This window comes from Rousettus aegyptiacus, unplaced genomic scaffold, assembly GCF_014176215.1.
Source record: "Rousettus aegyptiacus isolate mRouAeg1 unplaced genomic scaffold, mRouAeg1.p scaffold_m13_p_8, whole genome shotgun sequence".
In the NCBI taxonomy this organism is placed as follows: Eukaryota; Metazoa; Chordata; class Mammalia; order Chiroptera; family Pteropodidae; genus Rousettus; species Rousettus aegyptiacus.
This window is the reverse complement of record NW_023416311.1, coordinates 30,694,445-30,710,715: the sequence shown is the minus strand read 5'-3', so window position 1 is coordinate 30,710,715 and position 16,271 is coordinate 30,694,445. Positions and strand designations below refer to the sequence as shown.

The 16,271-nt window shown below is 45.9% G+C and overlaps 1 protein-coding gene across 2 annotated transcripts in view; it reads left to right on the top strand.

Annotated features, from left to right (window-relative positions):
* The first annotated feature begins 1,162 nt into the window (after positions 1–1,162).
* The window catches only part of LOC107517867 (myosin-16), a 60,000-nt gene continuing 44,891 nt past the window's right edge, over positions 1,163–16,271 (top strand). Inside the window, exons 1-13 of one of the 2 annotated variants that reach the window (XM_016159022.2) lie at positions 1,163–1,706; positions 3,123–3,209; positions 6,094–6,366; positions 7,760–7,903; positions 10,186–10,342; positions 10,971–10,998; positions 11,311–11,407; positions 12,037–12,129; positions 12,641–12,704; positions 13,071–13,169; positions 14,600–14,703; positions 15,494–15,632; positions 16,000–16,268. In XM_016159022.2, the coding sequence (XP_016014508.1) occupies positions 6,157–6,366; positions 7,760–7,903; positions 10,186–10,342; positions 10,971–10,998; positions 11,311–11,407; positions 12,037–12,129; positions 12,641–12,704; positions 13,071–13,169; positions 14,600–14,703; positions 15,494–15,632; positions 16,000–16,268 (1,404 nt within the window). In that variant the 5' untranslated portion in view covers positions 1,163–1,706; positions 3,123–3,209; positions 6,094–6,156. The remainder of the gene's footprint in view (positions 1,707–3,122; positions 3,210–6,093; positions 6,367–7,759; positions 7,904–10,185; positions 10,343–10,970; positions 10,999–11,310; positions 11,408–12,036; positions 12,130–12,640; positions 12,705–13,070; positions 13,170–14,599; positions 14,704–15,493; positions 15,633–15,999; positions 16,269–16,271) is intronic. The other variant, XM_016159023.2, reaches the window with a different exon arrangement.

The following is a 16,271-nucleotide window of genomic DNA, read 5'->3' as shown; positions in this document are numbered from 1 at the left end:
CTATTGATCATCTAATAGATGCCAGATACTTTACATACGTAAACTCATTTAATTCTCATTACAAGCCGATTTGTAAGTATCACTATTGTCTCCATTTTACAGCCAAGAAAATTTAAGCATGGAGAGGTCACAGAGCTAATAAAAGTCAAACTTAGAGAATCTGATTTCAGGTCCAAGTTCTTGACTGCCATACTCTACTACCTCCCAGTAAAGCGACCAGGTCAAGTCCCTGACCTCACTGTGCGGTGAAGAGTCCAGAATCACCTAGTAGATCTGCAGTGCGTTGCCAGATAGTGTTAAGTGCTAGAAAAAAAAAAAAACGAAGCTATGTCTTAGATGTCGACTTACTTTGTGTCTATAGGCAAGTTGCTTCACCCCTCTGAGCCTCTGTTTTCTTATCTGCTAAAGCAGGTCATTATCCATCTGTCCCACCCACCTGCTCAGACTGTTGGAAGGATCGAAATGAGCTAATAGACACAGGAGCCCTTAGTTTTTATTTTTTGTACAAACAGCAACTCATGATTCTGGGAAATTTTTCCCCCTAAGGGATTTAAGTCCCCTTGCTTTCTACAAAAAGACATCAAGAAACTTCTCCCAGATATTTTTATAAGCCAGATGATTCTAAGTCCAGTGTGATTCTTACTGCATTTTTAAAGGCAGAGAGCATTGAGTGTACGTACCTACTCTTGGGAAGTAGTTACTTTGATGCCCTTCCCCAGACCAAGCACACTTACTGAAATGGAACTTTCTAGAATGCTAACTATTAAAAACTCCCCTGTGAGAAGTTCAAACCACCAGAGACAAAGGGGTAGATGCTGGATATCCAACATTTGCTCCAGCTCCATTTGCTACCCTGTCTTCTGTCCCAGGAGGCTGACCTCACCAGCTGCTCTCTAGCTTCTGGTAGGATTTGGCTACAAGAGATATGGGGAGGAGAGTAGATGGGCAAGCAGGCAGGAGAGGCAAGCAAGCCTCTGGCCCTGCTGGGTCTGGTTGGGCAATAGCTGTGTCATACCCCTGAGGGCCATACTTTCCCTACAGGCATATCTGGGGTGCAGCAGCTTTCCTGTTGCCTCTCTGGAGGTGAGGGGTGAGGGTGCCTCACCATTCCTGTTGGTTTCCCTTAACCCTGCCCCATTAAATGCTAGGCAGTGACCCCATCAGAGGGTGCTCTTTCCTGCTGGAGCCCAGATGGAAACCCTGTTCAAGGGGACTCCTCTCAGGATCATCATGGAACAGTGTCCCGTTTCTTCTCACTGGCTCTGCTCTCATTAATCAGAGGATAAAAATCACATGAGAGTAAGCTGGAGCACCCCGCGGCCCAGGCTTCAGGTGCCACATGCTGAGGAAGGACTCTGCACCTGGCTGCCAGAGGAGGGCTCTCTCGAGAGCCTCTCTTGGGTATCTGGGCGCTGCCTCCTCCCTTTTCTACCCAAAGAAGCTCCAGTTTTGTCTGTTTACAACCCAGACTGCAATGCAAGGATCTGCCCATTAAAAGTCCTGCTGCTAAAGAAATTAAAAACAACCCTGTCAGGTGATCCAAATTTTGGGAGCAGTAAGCTGGGGAGAATGGAACCTCAACAACCATTCTTGGAGACATCTCAGCCAAAATCTTATTTTCCCTTTGGGAAAACCGAGGCTCAGCATGGGAGAATCGAGGTTCATCTTGGATGTGAAGTATTCAGGTAGAACAGGTGCTAATAAAGGTCAGCGTCATAATTGCTTGGTTTATACAATTCTTCACTGCCGATTCTAGTTGTCAGAATACAATAACATGCTGTAGAAATCAGATGATAAGAGGGAGCATCTAGAAAACATTAATATGTGACAAATCAAAGGTTTTTGGGGTGTAAAGTAGCTGTGTCCCAGGCCCAACCCCAGAGAGATAAGAAATCAGCTCAGGTGGGTTCCTTTATCCCTTAAGAGTGAATTGAGTCCTCTACAACCTACATATAGAAGCCAAAACCATACAACTCTTAGAAGAAAATACAGGGGTAAATCTTCAAGACCCTGAATTTGGTAATGGTTTCTAAAATATAACACCAAAAGTACAGGCAACAAAAGAAAAATATTGATAAATTGGACTTCATTAAAATTAACTTTTGTGCATCAAAGGACATTATCAAGAAACTGAAAAAGCTTACAGAATGGGGAAAAATATTTGCAAATTACATATTTGATAAATTATATATTATCTAAGATATACAATGAACTCTTACAGCTCAACAATAGAAAGACAAACAACCCAATTAAAAATGGGCAAAGGACTTGAAAAAACATTTTTCCAAAGATATGCAAATGATCAACAAGCACTAAAAAATTGCTCAACATCATCAATCATTAGGGAAATTGAAATAAAAACCACAATGAGATACCACTTCACATCCACCAGGATGGCCATAATTAAATACATGAAAAATAGCAAGTGCCAGTAAAGATATAAAGAAACCGGAATTGTAAATTGCTGGAGGGAATGTAACACTACTGTCAAAAACAGTTTGGTGGTTTCCCAAAAAACTAAACATAGAATTACCAAATGATCCAGTTCATCCCAGTTTACAGATGGGAAAGGCAAGCCCAGAGAGGTCAAGGACTTGCTCAAGGCCACGAAATGCATGGGAAGCATTTCGATCTCAAAGCTGGCTTTAGAACTCAGAGCTGGCACTGCACCATGGTGCCACATGGCCTCTGCTGGCCATGGTGGGTTGGAGGGGGCCCATGGCTGTGATTAGATGAGTGAAGTCAAAGCTCACAAAGGCCTTCTAGCCTGAGCATGTGAAAGGGACAAAATCATCAACCCGCTGGCAATCTGGGCTCATCCATGCCAAAGACCTTGGAGGAGTCAACCCAGGTCCTCCTCCTTGAGAGTCAGCCTCCTTCATGAGTGCAGTTACAACTTTAAGAGGAAAACTCATTAGCCGGCTGTTCTATTTCTGCCCACAGCCTGCAACCCTGGGCTGAAGTCATCAGTTTCCCCACAGGGGAAATGGGAGGAAAGCAAATGTCCTAGAATTAGGACATTCACTGATCCCCCCTGAGGGACCCGGGAGCAACCAGTCAGGCCCTGGAAGGCGAGGCCAGATGAGCCACTGGAGCCTTAAGGGATTCTTTTCTTTTTTAAGGTTTTGCTGGCTCAGACCTGTTGGGCAGGTATAAAAAGAAAGGGCCAGCCTCTGCTGGGCACCCAGTCTCTACCAGTGTGGCCTCAGGTGGGTACCATAGGGGATGCTGGGGGAGATGGGAAATGGGGAGGGGGGTTTGTGGAGGAGCCATTTGAGGAAAGTAGATGAAATTATGAGAGACAATCTAGGGAAGCAAGGGATAAGGATTTCTCGAGCACCTGCCTAACCTAGGGGCTACAGAGTGGGCCTGTCGTTTAATGTTCCAAGGGACCTCAACCTACAGAACTCGAGCTGCATTCCACAGTGAGGCAGGAGCAGTGGGATTCAAACCCAGATCAGCCTCACTTCACTGTACCACTTGCCTTCCACAAAGGGATGGAAGGGGTGCTGGATTCTCACTGGATTCAATCCTAGCCCTGTGTTTCCCATACTTTGTAATGTATCTCTTTCCCCTAGGGACTCTGAAAGCCTTTGTATTCCATGAGCAATGTTTTGTGTTGTGTGAGTTACATGTCTTGTGGTTCATGACTTTTAAAAATGGATCTTGGTTATCAGAGAAACCCAGAAAAAGCTGTTTTCCTGGGAGGACAAGAATGACTATATTTAGGGGGCTGAGTTAGGGTCATAACTGAGAAGGAGGCTGGTGGCTACTGGGAGGACTGGAATCTGGTGTCAGAGGCCTATCTAGCCCTTGGGACAGTGCCCGGTCCCAAGGGTGCGTGGTCTCAGGCCACCAGGCCAGGACAAATGCAGTGACATCTTAGCTTGTTGTTCACAGCAAAACCACCATTGAAAAAATACAAATAGCCTAACTGGAATAAACAAAGAAAAATTTCTGACCTTTCTTTCCCCGTTAGAACAATTAAAAAGGAACCCAGCCCTCAGAAGCAGTTGTTTTAATGACAAGTGTAATGCATTTTAATCTGACCTAGCTGAGACCTGCATTTTCTTTTCATGTGGATTTTGGTCTCATCTCCCTGGTGACTTCCATTTATGTTAAACAGACCAGGAAAATGAGACAGCAAAAAGACAATGCAGTGGAGCCAGCAGGGACAACAAGAAGTTTATGTTAAGCAATCATTTCTTCGTACAGCGGGTGAGGGAAGCCCAAGGAGGCCACTGGGCTGCCCAAGGTGACTTGAGGCAGAGTTGAGTGAGACATGATTCTCCCAGATGCTGGATAAAGATTGCTAGAAGCTTTCAGTAGAAACCAAAGACTCTCAACCCAGTGCTCCTCAGTGATGGGTCTCAGGGGGGATTAGGCAAGGTTCTTACCCTGGGCTCTGGGATCTTTGATGGGAAAACAATCCCATCATTATTTTCACTGCCTCTAACTTGAAATGTACAATCTCCTCCCCTTCTTAAGATAGGCAACAAATCACAGTCATATTAGCAATAACTGTGACTTTGTCAACAATGGAAGCCACCGATATTTTCATATTGTATTATAATTGTACAGAGAACTCAAAAGATTGTTGATTCTCACTGTTAATTCAAAACAGTGTTTATGAGACCTGCCTTTAGGTTGTATTATATGATGTGTTTGTAAAGAAGAACATGTATTACCATATCATGCATATTTAATATTTTGTTAATTTTATTTTAGTGGCATCTTTTTTCTTAGTGACCCTATATACTTTATTGCCCGAATTTAAAACATTTTGTCCGGTGGTACTCCAGACATCACCAGATGGCACAGGACCCCTACTGTCTTCCTCCAATTCATATTTTCTATGAAATAGACCATCTCTGAGGTTGGAGAACCAAGGCTCCAGTCAGAACTCTCTCGGCCAAATTCCACAGAGAGATGAGAAGAGGAGAAAGTATCTGACTGCCTCCATCTGTTTGCCTGTCCTGGCTCAGCCTCTTTTGGAAACACCAGGGCCCCTCGCAGAAAAATCCGGTGCTTTCTCAAGGACAGCTGGGTGTAGCAGGGGTCCCGGGCATAGTAGTGAGATTCTCCATCACCATTTGAGTTAGTTAAAGGTGGAAGCTGGACTCTTGGCCTCAAGAACAGCACTGCTGGCAAAGGGGCTCAAAATCACATCATCCCCAAAACTTCAAGAAGTTTCTTCACTCCCAAGACAAACTGGGATGCCCCTGACTTCTCTCTTTGCTCCCATGAGATCCCGGTTCTTCTCCTTCCTGGTAGTTTGGTGAAATTGTCCGGGTTTGAAAACCAAAAGACCCAGGACTGACTTCAGGCTGACTTCATCTTAAGAGAGGTAACTACTGAAACTGGGCAATTATTCTGTGCCCAGGACTCACTTAGCACCTGGTAAAGCCTGTGGACCTCTGCTCAAATTAGGATTTTTAAATGCATAAACTAAACTATATAGGGTTACAAAGGAAACCAATAGTATTAAAATGCAATTATCAAAATCTTAAAAAATCAATTCGTGGTATAGTAATTAAAAGTATACATTTTTGTTAGTAGATTGAAATAATAACATCTAAATGAAGATCTAATTAGACCATTATTTCAAAATTAAGACAAGGGTAATCAGTATTTTGAAATATCTGAAACCACAGTAATATAAAAGGAGAATAGCTGTGATTTCTGTTAGGCACAAGTCGCAGCAGTTCTGGTACTACTGTGACTTGTGGCCTCTGCCCATACCTTAAGGGAAAGTTCAAGCCAAGTGGTTGTTGTTTTCCCAATCCATTTCACCATTAAAAGTTCTTGCTTTAACTTTCTTGGACCTCATCTTCTCCTGCATAAAACGATCTTTCCAATCCCTACTTCATGGCCTTAGTGTGAGGGACATATGAGACAATAGAAGGCTTTTGTAGTTGGTAGGGGGTGTACAACTCTGAGGAGTTATTAGCTTATTCTTATTCTAGGTTATTAAGACTTAATGGCACCTAAACATCCAAAGTGACACAAGAAAAGCAACCCCCTGTCTCTCTCAGGACATTTGCCCCAGCCCTTACATCAGTCTTGGCCAACTATCCTTGCTTTCCCCTACAGCACCCACGGAAGTCCTGGTTCCTACCCTTGGTTCTTTCCTGTTCCTCCCTCAACTAAGCCACAATGCCTGGTGGATACAAAGGCGAATGTGGGGATGATGTGGACCCAATGCCCTTTCTGGCACCTCCTGAAAAGGAGAGAATTGAAGCCATGAACAAGCCCTATGACATCAAGAAGTCCTGCTGGGTCAAAGACGAGAAGGAAGGCTTCGTTGCTGGGGAGATCCAGTCTGAACAGGGTGACCAAGTCACTGTGAAGACGATCACCAACCAGGTAAGTAGGGAGTAATCTCTAGGATGAAACCAAGCTTTGAGAGTGGCAAATGCCCAGGGTCTGTTGTCCGTGTTTCTGCTCAAGAAGCAGGGTGGCCAGAAGAGCAGATCCCATATGCTGGGATCAAGTTCAGATGCAACAACAAGTTCAGATTCAAGCTGTGTGGCCCTGGGAAAGATACTTCCTCTCTCTGAACTTTGGCTCTCTCACAATAGAGATTCCAACATGATAGGACATACGAAAGTACTTTGTATGCTCTAAAACAGTACATGTGTGTAAGAACTTACCACGAGAGTTACTCTTCTTTAAAGTCCCAGACAGTTCTCATGTGGAATCTGTTTTCTAAGAGTGAGAGTGAGCATTCCACCCGTCAGCTGTTGTACTGCGTGCCTATGATGGCGTGAGGAATGCGAGACAGGGCCCAGATACTCTGGCCAACATGGGTGAGCACTTCAGCTGTATGAGCAACAGATGTTGGCTCCGAAGCCCCTTGCTGCATAGTAGTGGTATCTTGGCTTGCGAGGACACAACACTAAACATTCAGGAGCTTTGCAGCCAGTTATTAAAACTTTGACAGCTTAACGTCAGCCATGGTGGAAATACTTATACCATGGGAATTGATAAGTGGTATAAATCAGGGATTTTATTTTCTTTTCCATACAGATGGTTTACCAGCACACCGCTATCTCTGCTAGTCCACACTGTCTTACTATGAGAGATAGAAAATTGGGTTTATTAAATCCCTATCCTATTGCAAGCTCCTGGTGGGGCACTGGACATTTTATTTAATACTTCAACAACCTTGTGTAGTAGGAGTAGGACTTACTAACTCCATCTTGCAGTAAGATCAAAGTGACTTTAAATCACTTGCCCACAGTCACAATGATGAACTCAGATCCAAAGCCAGCTGTGTCTGGCTCAAATGCTCATGCCTCCTGTACATCACCTCACCATCTGCCCTTGGTAGGCTGCAAAGGGGGAGTGTGAGGTTGATCTTTTCCACAATCAGAACTTGCAACAGGTAAGCTTTACTTTGCACACACACACACACACACACCCTTTGAGGGGAGTGGCAGGAGAGAGATGAATTTTAGCTGGATTAAAGTGGGTTTGAACATGAAAACCAAGCTGCATCCTCCCAGAAACCAGCCATGAAGGCTCTTGTCATCCCTCCATCAGAGTGGAGGGAGTTAGGACTTATATGGCCTCAGAAGTCCCTCCACATCCCAAATCTCACAGTGGGATGTGGTTGGACCAGGAGTTGAGCCCACTAGACTTCTGGCTGCAGCCAGAACACCAGATCATGTGTGGCAACCTGTGCTGGATACTGCTGTGGCTGTGACAGTACTATTTCCTAATTCATGCACTGCCGTGTCTTGACATCGCCTTCTAGACTCTCACCGTAAAGAAGGATGATATCCAGCAGATGAACCCACCCAAATTCTACCAAGCCAGCGACATGGCGGACATGACTTTCTTGAATGAGGCCAGTGTCCTGAACAACCTGCGCCAGCGCTACGTCAATATGAGGATCTATGTGAGTGCCCAGGGCTGAGGGTGAGGAGGAAAGGGGTACTGCAGATCTTCTGCCCTTCTCCTAATGGAAGGAGCAGCTACTGTACCTTCTCCAGCAACCAATGCACATTGTAACAAAGGCAAGGTCACAGAGACCATGTTTTTGACACGTAAGAACTCCCACTTCAAGCCTTTAACATCTCAGTGATAGCACCATCTCCATGGGCAGTTAAAAAGTACCTTTTGCTGAAGCTGTCACCCAGAAGTCTTCCTCCCCACCCATCCCTACAAACTCTCCAATCAAAACATCATTTTCCCCCTAGCGATTTCATATGACTTGATTAGAAGTCCCTCCCTGTCCATCCATCCGTTTATCCTTCCTCCCTCCTCCCTTCCTTCCCTCCCTCTTTTTTTGCTTCCCTTATCCTTGCCTCCCTTTTTTTCTTCCTTCCCTCTATCCATCCATCCAACCATTCATTCAACAAACATTGAGCACTATGCTAGGATGAGCAAACTCAGTTGCCATCAGTCCCTCAACCACCTTGGAAATCCTAAGGTAGGAGTATGATTTCCTGAAGGTGCTGGTGACTGAACTCAACAGAGGATGCAAGCAAATTTTGGTGTTTGCCTCTCTATATGTCTACTATAACAGAAAGGTGTTTATCTGGTTGGAATAGATGAGGTAGGGCCTGACTTCGAGGTCAAAGGCACTGAGAATTTCTAGTGATTTACAGCGATAATCAAGATGGCTGCTGCATGCTTCCTCCCCTCAGCCTACTTCGATACTATTTTAGTTCCAGATTCAGGCCCCCAACAACACCATAGCCCCAGGCAGTGCTGTAAGATTCTAGAAATCTCTTGAGGATATTCGTTGGGCCTGAATATTTTAAGGATATTTGCTGGCCTAGAGGCTAGTTGGTCATCACTGGACCTCAGGTCTGGAAAGAACTACATTCACCCCTGGCTGAGCCTGGAGTTTGGGCTGAAATGTCTGTGTGGGCTCGATTCCCAAGCTCAGGCCTAGGCCTTACTCAGAGCCACTATACAGCCAAACCCTTTCTGCCAATGGGTGGCTACACCATGTCTTTGGGCTAAGCAACTGCAGGATCTGCAGAGTATGGCCTGAGGAGCCAGGCTGAGGAGTCTCCTGTCAGTTGAATAACTGGCAGGCAGGCTCTGCTCCACAGTCCCAATTGCTTCCCTCCCATGTCCCTTCTGCAAGGGTGGGGGCATGGGGGACCTCTTCTTTTCATTCTGACTGAAACAGGAATATAACTGCCTCCAGGCTGTAGTCTGCCCACTGAGACAGGGCTAGAGGGAGTGATTCAATGGCTGGAATCTCAAAATGAGAAACTGTGTATTATTCTCTCAACTCTTAATAAGATTCCTTTTAAAACTCAATATATCATAACTATGCTATGGAGAAACTAGGGCCTGGGGGGAGGGTTATTCCCACTTGGACCAAAGTAGAAGGTCTTAAGTTGGACTGAAAAGAGGCACAGAACAGAGGTGACAGATCGATATGAGTATCCAACAAGGAAAAGGGAAAGTTTGGAACCTGTGCATGGGGACCAATGGATTTGGCCATTTCCTGCCCTCACTTACTCCCCCCTCAGATAATTTCTTTTACTACTTTGTTGCTTATTCTGATTTTTTAAATGGGTTAATTTTTTACAGAATTGCATTGGGGTAAAAAGAGAAGCTAGTGTCTCTTCTTAAGGATAAATTAAACTCAGCTGCCCACCAGTAGGGAATTGTGGCCACCCAATGAGGACTCCACAGCTGTTAAAACACCACAGAAATCTCTCTGTGAACTCTCATGGAAAATCTCCCAAATATATTAAGAAGAAAAGCCAGATATAAAACAGTATTATAAAATACTATCTTTAGTTGTAAAAACAGGTGGGGCATAAGAACATGTATCTGGATTAGTTTGTACGTGCATCAGAAACTATGGAAGTAGGTATTAGAAAGGACTACAGCATTTACCTATGGGAGGAATGGGTGGGGGGCACTGAGCAGTTGGGAGAACTTTTTGCTGCATATTTGTTCTTACGGTGACCATGTTATCTGTTCAAATAATTAAACTACAAGAAAATGAAACAAATATATATTAAAGAGAAGACTTATTTTGTTCACTGAGTAAAGACTCAGACATAGATTTTGCCCCCAGATAAGACATCATTGTGTCTCTCTAGGTTGGCAGTGACCTCCAGCCAGACTGCTCTGTGACAGGCTAGGGCATGGAGCACAAAGGACAACAGGAGGAAAGGCCAGCTAACCATCTTCTTTCTCTCTCACCAGACCTACTCGGGCTTGTTCTGCGTGACAGTCAACCCCTACAGGTGGCTGCCCATCTACGGGGCCCGAGTGGCCAACATGTACAAAGGCAAGAAGCGCACAGAGATGCCACCCCACCTCTTCTCCATCTCAGACAATGCCTACCACGACATGCTCATGGGTGAGTGAGGCGTGGCCTATTGGGGCTCTCTTGGTGGGTGACAGAAATTTCTTTGCCATTGTAGCTCCAAATGCATTAGAACCACATGTTACTCAATACCAGCACTGACCCCACACCACCTGCTGAAGTTCTTGGCTAAATGTTGAGTAGCAGCAGCATGTGATATTAATATCAGGAGCACTGGGCACTTGCTAAGGACCAGCCCTACCTCACACTTTATCTCATTTAAGCATCACAAAAACCAGGGTGCCAAGTTAAGTAACTTGGCCAGAACTCAAGTCAGCATTTAACGATTCCTTATATGATCTCTGCCATACAATTTAGAGGCCCCATGAAGTGATTTTTATTACCACTTCTTTTTATTTTGCCAATGACTAGGTAGCTTTATGGGATGGAGCTTGTAGATACAGGTAACTGGTCAATTCTGGGCCCTTTTTGCAAAGATGTACACTGCAGAGGCAGGTATATCACCTTGGACCCCACAGGATCCTGGGATTTTGGACCCCTAGTTACTCTCCAAGTTGGGTGGGATACAGGGAGAACCAGACTATTGGTGAGGGTGATGTTAAATGTCTAGTTTCTAAGTATTTCCTAATTACATCTTCCGGTAATGTTTTCTTCCCTGCAGACCGTGAAAATCAGTCTATGCTAATCACGTAAGTGTCCCTTCTGTCCCTCAGTCTATATATATATATAATTAGATCTGTATCTTACATGAGTAATTAAGCCTTCTTAATTGGTGAGAACTTATATGGAAATCTGAAGGCAGCGTGTGGGCTTGATGGGACGAGTAAGTCTGCGTCTACTAAACGGAAGGGAGCCTCCGTGTCCCCAAGCACCCTAAACCTATCTGTCCCATCTGAAGAGTGAAATGTGACCATGCTCAGCCTGCACTTTTTATTGCTCTACTTTTCCGCGGCCATTCCCATTTTCATGCTTCACGTACTATTCTCGTTTTCCACCTGCAGTGGAGAATCGGGTGCTGGCAAGACTGAGAACACAAAGAAGGTCATCCAGTACTTTGCCAATATCGGAGGAACTGGCAAACAGTCCTCGGATAAGAAGGTAGGGCCGACTGGGCAGGCTCGCGGATCTGCCATCCCCAGCCTGCTCTGTCTTCGGGCCCACACGGCAGTGCCCACGTAACCCTCACAGCTGTTCTGTAGGTTAGGGCCATTTTACAAACTAGAAGACTGAGGCTTAGAGAGAAGCAACTTGAGGGGGTCACACAGGGAGAAGGTGGCTGCAAACCTGGATCTCCTCCCACAGGATGGACTCTATGCCCCAGGCCACATCTTACATGCAGACCCTAGTGACCCTGAGGTGCAAGGAGGATTAGCTGGGCCAGTGGCAGCAGTCAAAAGCCAACAAAGAAAAGGAAGGTTGAGAGAGAGACCAGGGATAACCAGGGTGTTCAGCTCCCTCAGGGGTCTCTCTACCAAGAGCAAAGTGAGGAAACAATAGCTAAGAATCAAGGCCTATCATCTACCAGGTGCCTCTCCAAGGGCTGCATGGGGACAGTCATCAGGCAATGAATGGCCCTCCTCCCAGGTCCCCTCCAGTTCTGATTTCCCAGCCTCCCTAAGGCTGTTCCCCTCCTGGCTCCTGGCACATGAGCCACTTTCATTTGACACCCCTGGGTCCCCAGGCAGTAGCTGACTGGCCACCACACCTTGTGTTTCTCTCTGGGTCAGGGGTCCCTGGAGGATCAAATCATCCAGGCAAACCCTGTGCTGGAGGCTTTTGGGAACGCCAAGACCACCAGGAACAACAATTCCTCTCGCTTTGTAAGTGTGAGCAGTGGCGACAGCCGGCCCTGGGGGTGGCAGGACAGGTATCCTCACCCCATTCCAGCCAAGGAAATTGGGGCTGATTTAAACATGTCAGTGGGATTAGTCCAGTCATGGCAACTCCTTTCCAGAGACTGTTGTCAGTCAGGTTCTATATCAAACAGAGCCCAAGTCAGTATTTAAACCAAGGAGCTTGAATACAGAAACATAGGAACACAGTGAGAGGGGCTGAGACGTCAGACAGGGGAGCCCTATATTTGCAAATGGCCGGAAGCTGCGGACTCGCTCCACAATCCTATAGGCTCTGTCACAGACCCTAGATTGACCTCTGACCTGCATGGGACACCCACAATTCTGCATACAGCCACATCTGGCCCCATTACATACTCTAAGAGCCCTTTAAATTCAGGGAACTGTCAATGAGTGACCTCCACCGAACCTGGGCCCCGTGTTGCTCTGGAACTACATGTGTCCTTTCTCACAGCCCTCTCCTCTCCTCCCTGCTTAGGGCAAGTTCATCCGGATCCACTTCGGAACTACAGGCAAACTGGCTGGAGCTGACATCGAGAGCTGTGAGTCAGACCCTTTCGGAGGATTCTTCCAGGCAGGGCCACCTCCACAATGTGTGGGGCCTAGTGAAAAATAAAAATGAGGGATCCCTTGTTCAAAGAGTACGGAGAATTTTAAAACAGCAACAGAGGAAGATTAAGCCGAGGGCGGGGCCCTTCTGAATGCAGCCCTGTCTCACACCCAGCCCATCTCCCCTCCATCAGCAGCCAGGCCCCTTGAAACTGTGTGTCCCAGAGAGAGAGTAGAATGAACCCATGACTGGCTATGGCACTGGGCTTTATGGACAGAGGAGCCTTGCTTTCTGTGGAACCCTGCACTTCAGGCAGAACGGGCTGAACTTACAGGCATTTTTGCTTATTCTTTTCCAGATCTCTTAGAGAAATCTCGCGTCATCTCACAGCAAGCAGCCGAGAGAGGTTACCATATTTTCTACCAGATTCTCTCTAACAAGAAGCCTGAACTTGTTGGTAAAGATCTTTATGCCTGTCTGCCTGCCCCTTAACTTGTTTTTCCTCTTTCTTCAATAATGAAAAAATTCACCCCTGTGGTTCTGCATGAATCCCTTTAGTTTAGGGTTATGCGAGTAGGTTATAGGGAACTTTCTTTAAATTTTAATAACATCTCATCTTCACAACAGCCTTATGAGGCTTAATACCATTCTTGGCCTATTTCTCAGATGGGCTTCGGGATGCCTGAAACTCATGGCTAATACATAGACCTGGGATATGGGGCTTTAGAACCCTTCCTCCACTGTCTTGGACATGCTGCCTCTGGGCCCAGTGCTCAGACAGCAGCAGAGGGGTCAGCCCAGGACCACAGTTAGCTCTACCAGTGCTTGTGTGTGAAATGACAACAGGCTTCTCTGGGGGGCACAGCTCACACTGAGTGCACAACTCAGCAAGCAAAATGCACACATTCACTCAGCTGGATGCCCTTGTGTAGGCACCAGCATACTTAACTGTCTATGGAAGACCTGCTCAGGATGTAAGGTCGGGGGAGCGATGAAGACTCAATCTTCCATATACATACCTCCTTAACCCAGCCAGACACTATGGCATTGGACACCATCCCCACTTGTAGTGGGCTTTATTTGTTTGACACAGCAAACAAATTAATTAATGGATGACTTTCTAAAATTGGGAGACTTCACATAGAAACCCAATTTCCTGTTTCCTCTGGAGTAGCAGAAGATCTGGTAGCTATAGGTGTGCTCTCCTATATGTCACTAATTAGAGAAGCTAAGTGGTGGTGGCCCCTTTGGATAAAACTGTTTACCACACTCCCCACAAAGCCCTATTGCCTCTCTGTAGCAGAGTGGCAGCTTCTATTTATCTTTCTTCTTGAGATGTAGTTTCCTCAACAGTAGAGATAAAAGGAAAACAAAGTACTTCTTACACCCATCCATGTCTCTTCCAAAAGTGAAAAAACAAAGATAGACCAAAAGAGACACACATTCGAAGAAAAATAAAAGTGAGCATATTTATTTGTAAAAGTGATGATGTCTCGTGCATATCATATGCAAGTGATTATTATTGCCCACTGCAATCATGTGTTACCTAGCCTGCTCTTTATAGGAGAGAGGTAGGAGAAAGATTTGAATTCATTTATTCCTAAAATATCTGTTAGGTGCCTAATAGGTACCAGGTACTAGGCCAAGTGACAGAAGACACAACCAAGTTGCTAAGACACTCCTGCCACTCTAAAGTGTCTCATGTGACACTGTTGAAGTCCCTCCATGACTCTGGGTGACCTCAGAGGGAAGGAATCATGTCTTATTCAGCTGTGTGATGGTGCCCACCATCGCATTTGGCACATGAGAGGCATTTAGAGATATCGATTAGAAATGAAACAAGACACATATCACCAAACTGTTAACCCACTCTCCTGCTCTTGGCAGAGAGTTTGCTGCTGGTTCCCAACCCTAAGGAATATCACTGGGTGAGCCAAGGTGTCACCATGGTGGATAACATGGACGACGGGGAAGAGCTGCAGATCACAGACGTAAGTGGGCGGGCATGGCTGGCAAAAGACGGGAGAGCCAAGACGGAAACTTTAGGACCCTGCATATGCTGCCATCAGAATTGGGGCAGGGTCTCCCTCACAACTGTCAGGCGGCAGCCCAGATTCTCCTCTTGAGGTTTCTGGGGTTGCAGGTGGCATTTCTTCCAAGCCATCATAGCAAGCAGAGTTTGTCTTTGCAGAAGTAAACTAGAATTCCAAAGAGACTTAAGGGGGCCGTGTCTTCCATGTATTTGTTTTGCCTTTCCAGTCCAGCCAGACATGTCTACTGTACCCTCTCTTTCTCCTGCTTTTGTAACACTGAGCACCTGTGAATGCTACTAGAAGTATTTCTATAATCTTTCATCTTTGACAACACAATTGATTCCTGATGCATCTTTGCCTTCTCTTCTCCTAACACCTAGCATGAAGCCTTAGCAATAATAATAATGGTGATAATAATTCTACTTCCAACTTATTTTTATGTGTCAAGTGCTAGACTAAACATTTATAGATCATTCTGATTTATCCTATGACTTCCTACTATCCCCAGTTTAAAGATGACTAAATGGAGGTCAAAGAGATTAAACAAATATAATGACTATATTGCAGAGCATCTGGTCTGGGCTCCTTGGAGAAAAACAGACCTCCCTGTTCAGGATGTGTCTGATCCCGAGTCCACACCATGCTGCAGTGGCTCATTGGTGCCACCCCACAGTGGCAGTGCTGTGCCCTCCACTCTGGAATGAGAAGCCAGGAGGTTCTCAGCTTTCTCTTTCCTGTGGCCTTGTAGGTCGCCTTTGACGTACTGGGCTTCAGCCCCGAGGAGAAGACTGCTGTTTACAAGCTGACTGGGGGCATCATGCACTTTGGCAATATGAAGTTCAAGCAGAAGCCCAGAGAGGAGCAAGCTGAAGTGGACACCACCGAGGGTAGGTGTTGGGCTGGGGCCATTCAGAGAGGAGGTAGCCAGCGGCAGGGGTTCCTTGCTCTCCAGAGCTTCATGCACATTTTAGATACATGACGTAAACTAAGAATATTCTTTGGATGCCCAGATGTCAATACTCTCAGAGAGGCATGAGCGAGAGTTAGAGATGATTTGGGTTTCTATACTCTGCTTTGCCACTTGACCTTGATTGAATGCAGAAACCATCTCAGACTTCTGTTTTCTCACTGGCAACATGTGGTCTCCTCTGTCCTCCCCTTACCCCCTCCCCCACCATAATAGACTGTGCTAGATTTTTCTTGATCAGGGCACCGTCTTTCTTATACTCACCTGCTTTTTCCATCCCTGCTTAGTGGCTGACAAAGTCGCCCATCTCATGGGTCTCAATTCCGGGGAACTCCAGAAGGGCATCACCAGGCCCCGGGTCAAAGTAGGCAACGAGTTCGTGCAAAAGGGTCAGAACATGGAACAGTGCAACAACTCCATTGGGGCTCTGGGCAAGGCTGTCTATGACAAGATGTTCAAGTGGCTGGTGGCCAGGATCAACAAGACCTTGGACACCAAGATGCAGAGGCAGTTCTTCATCGGGGTGCTGGACATTGCCGGCTTTGAGATCTTTGAGGTG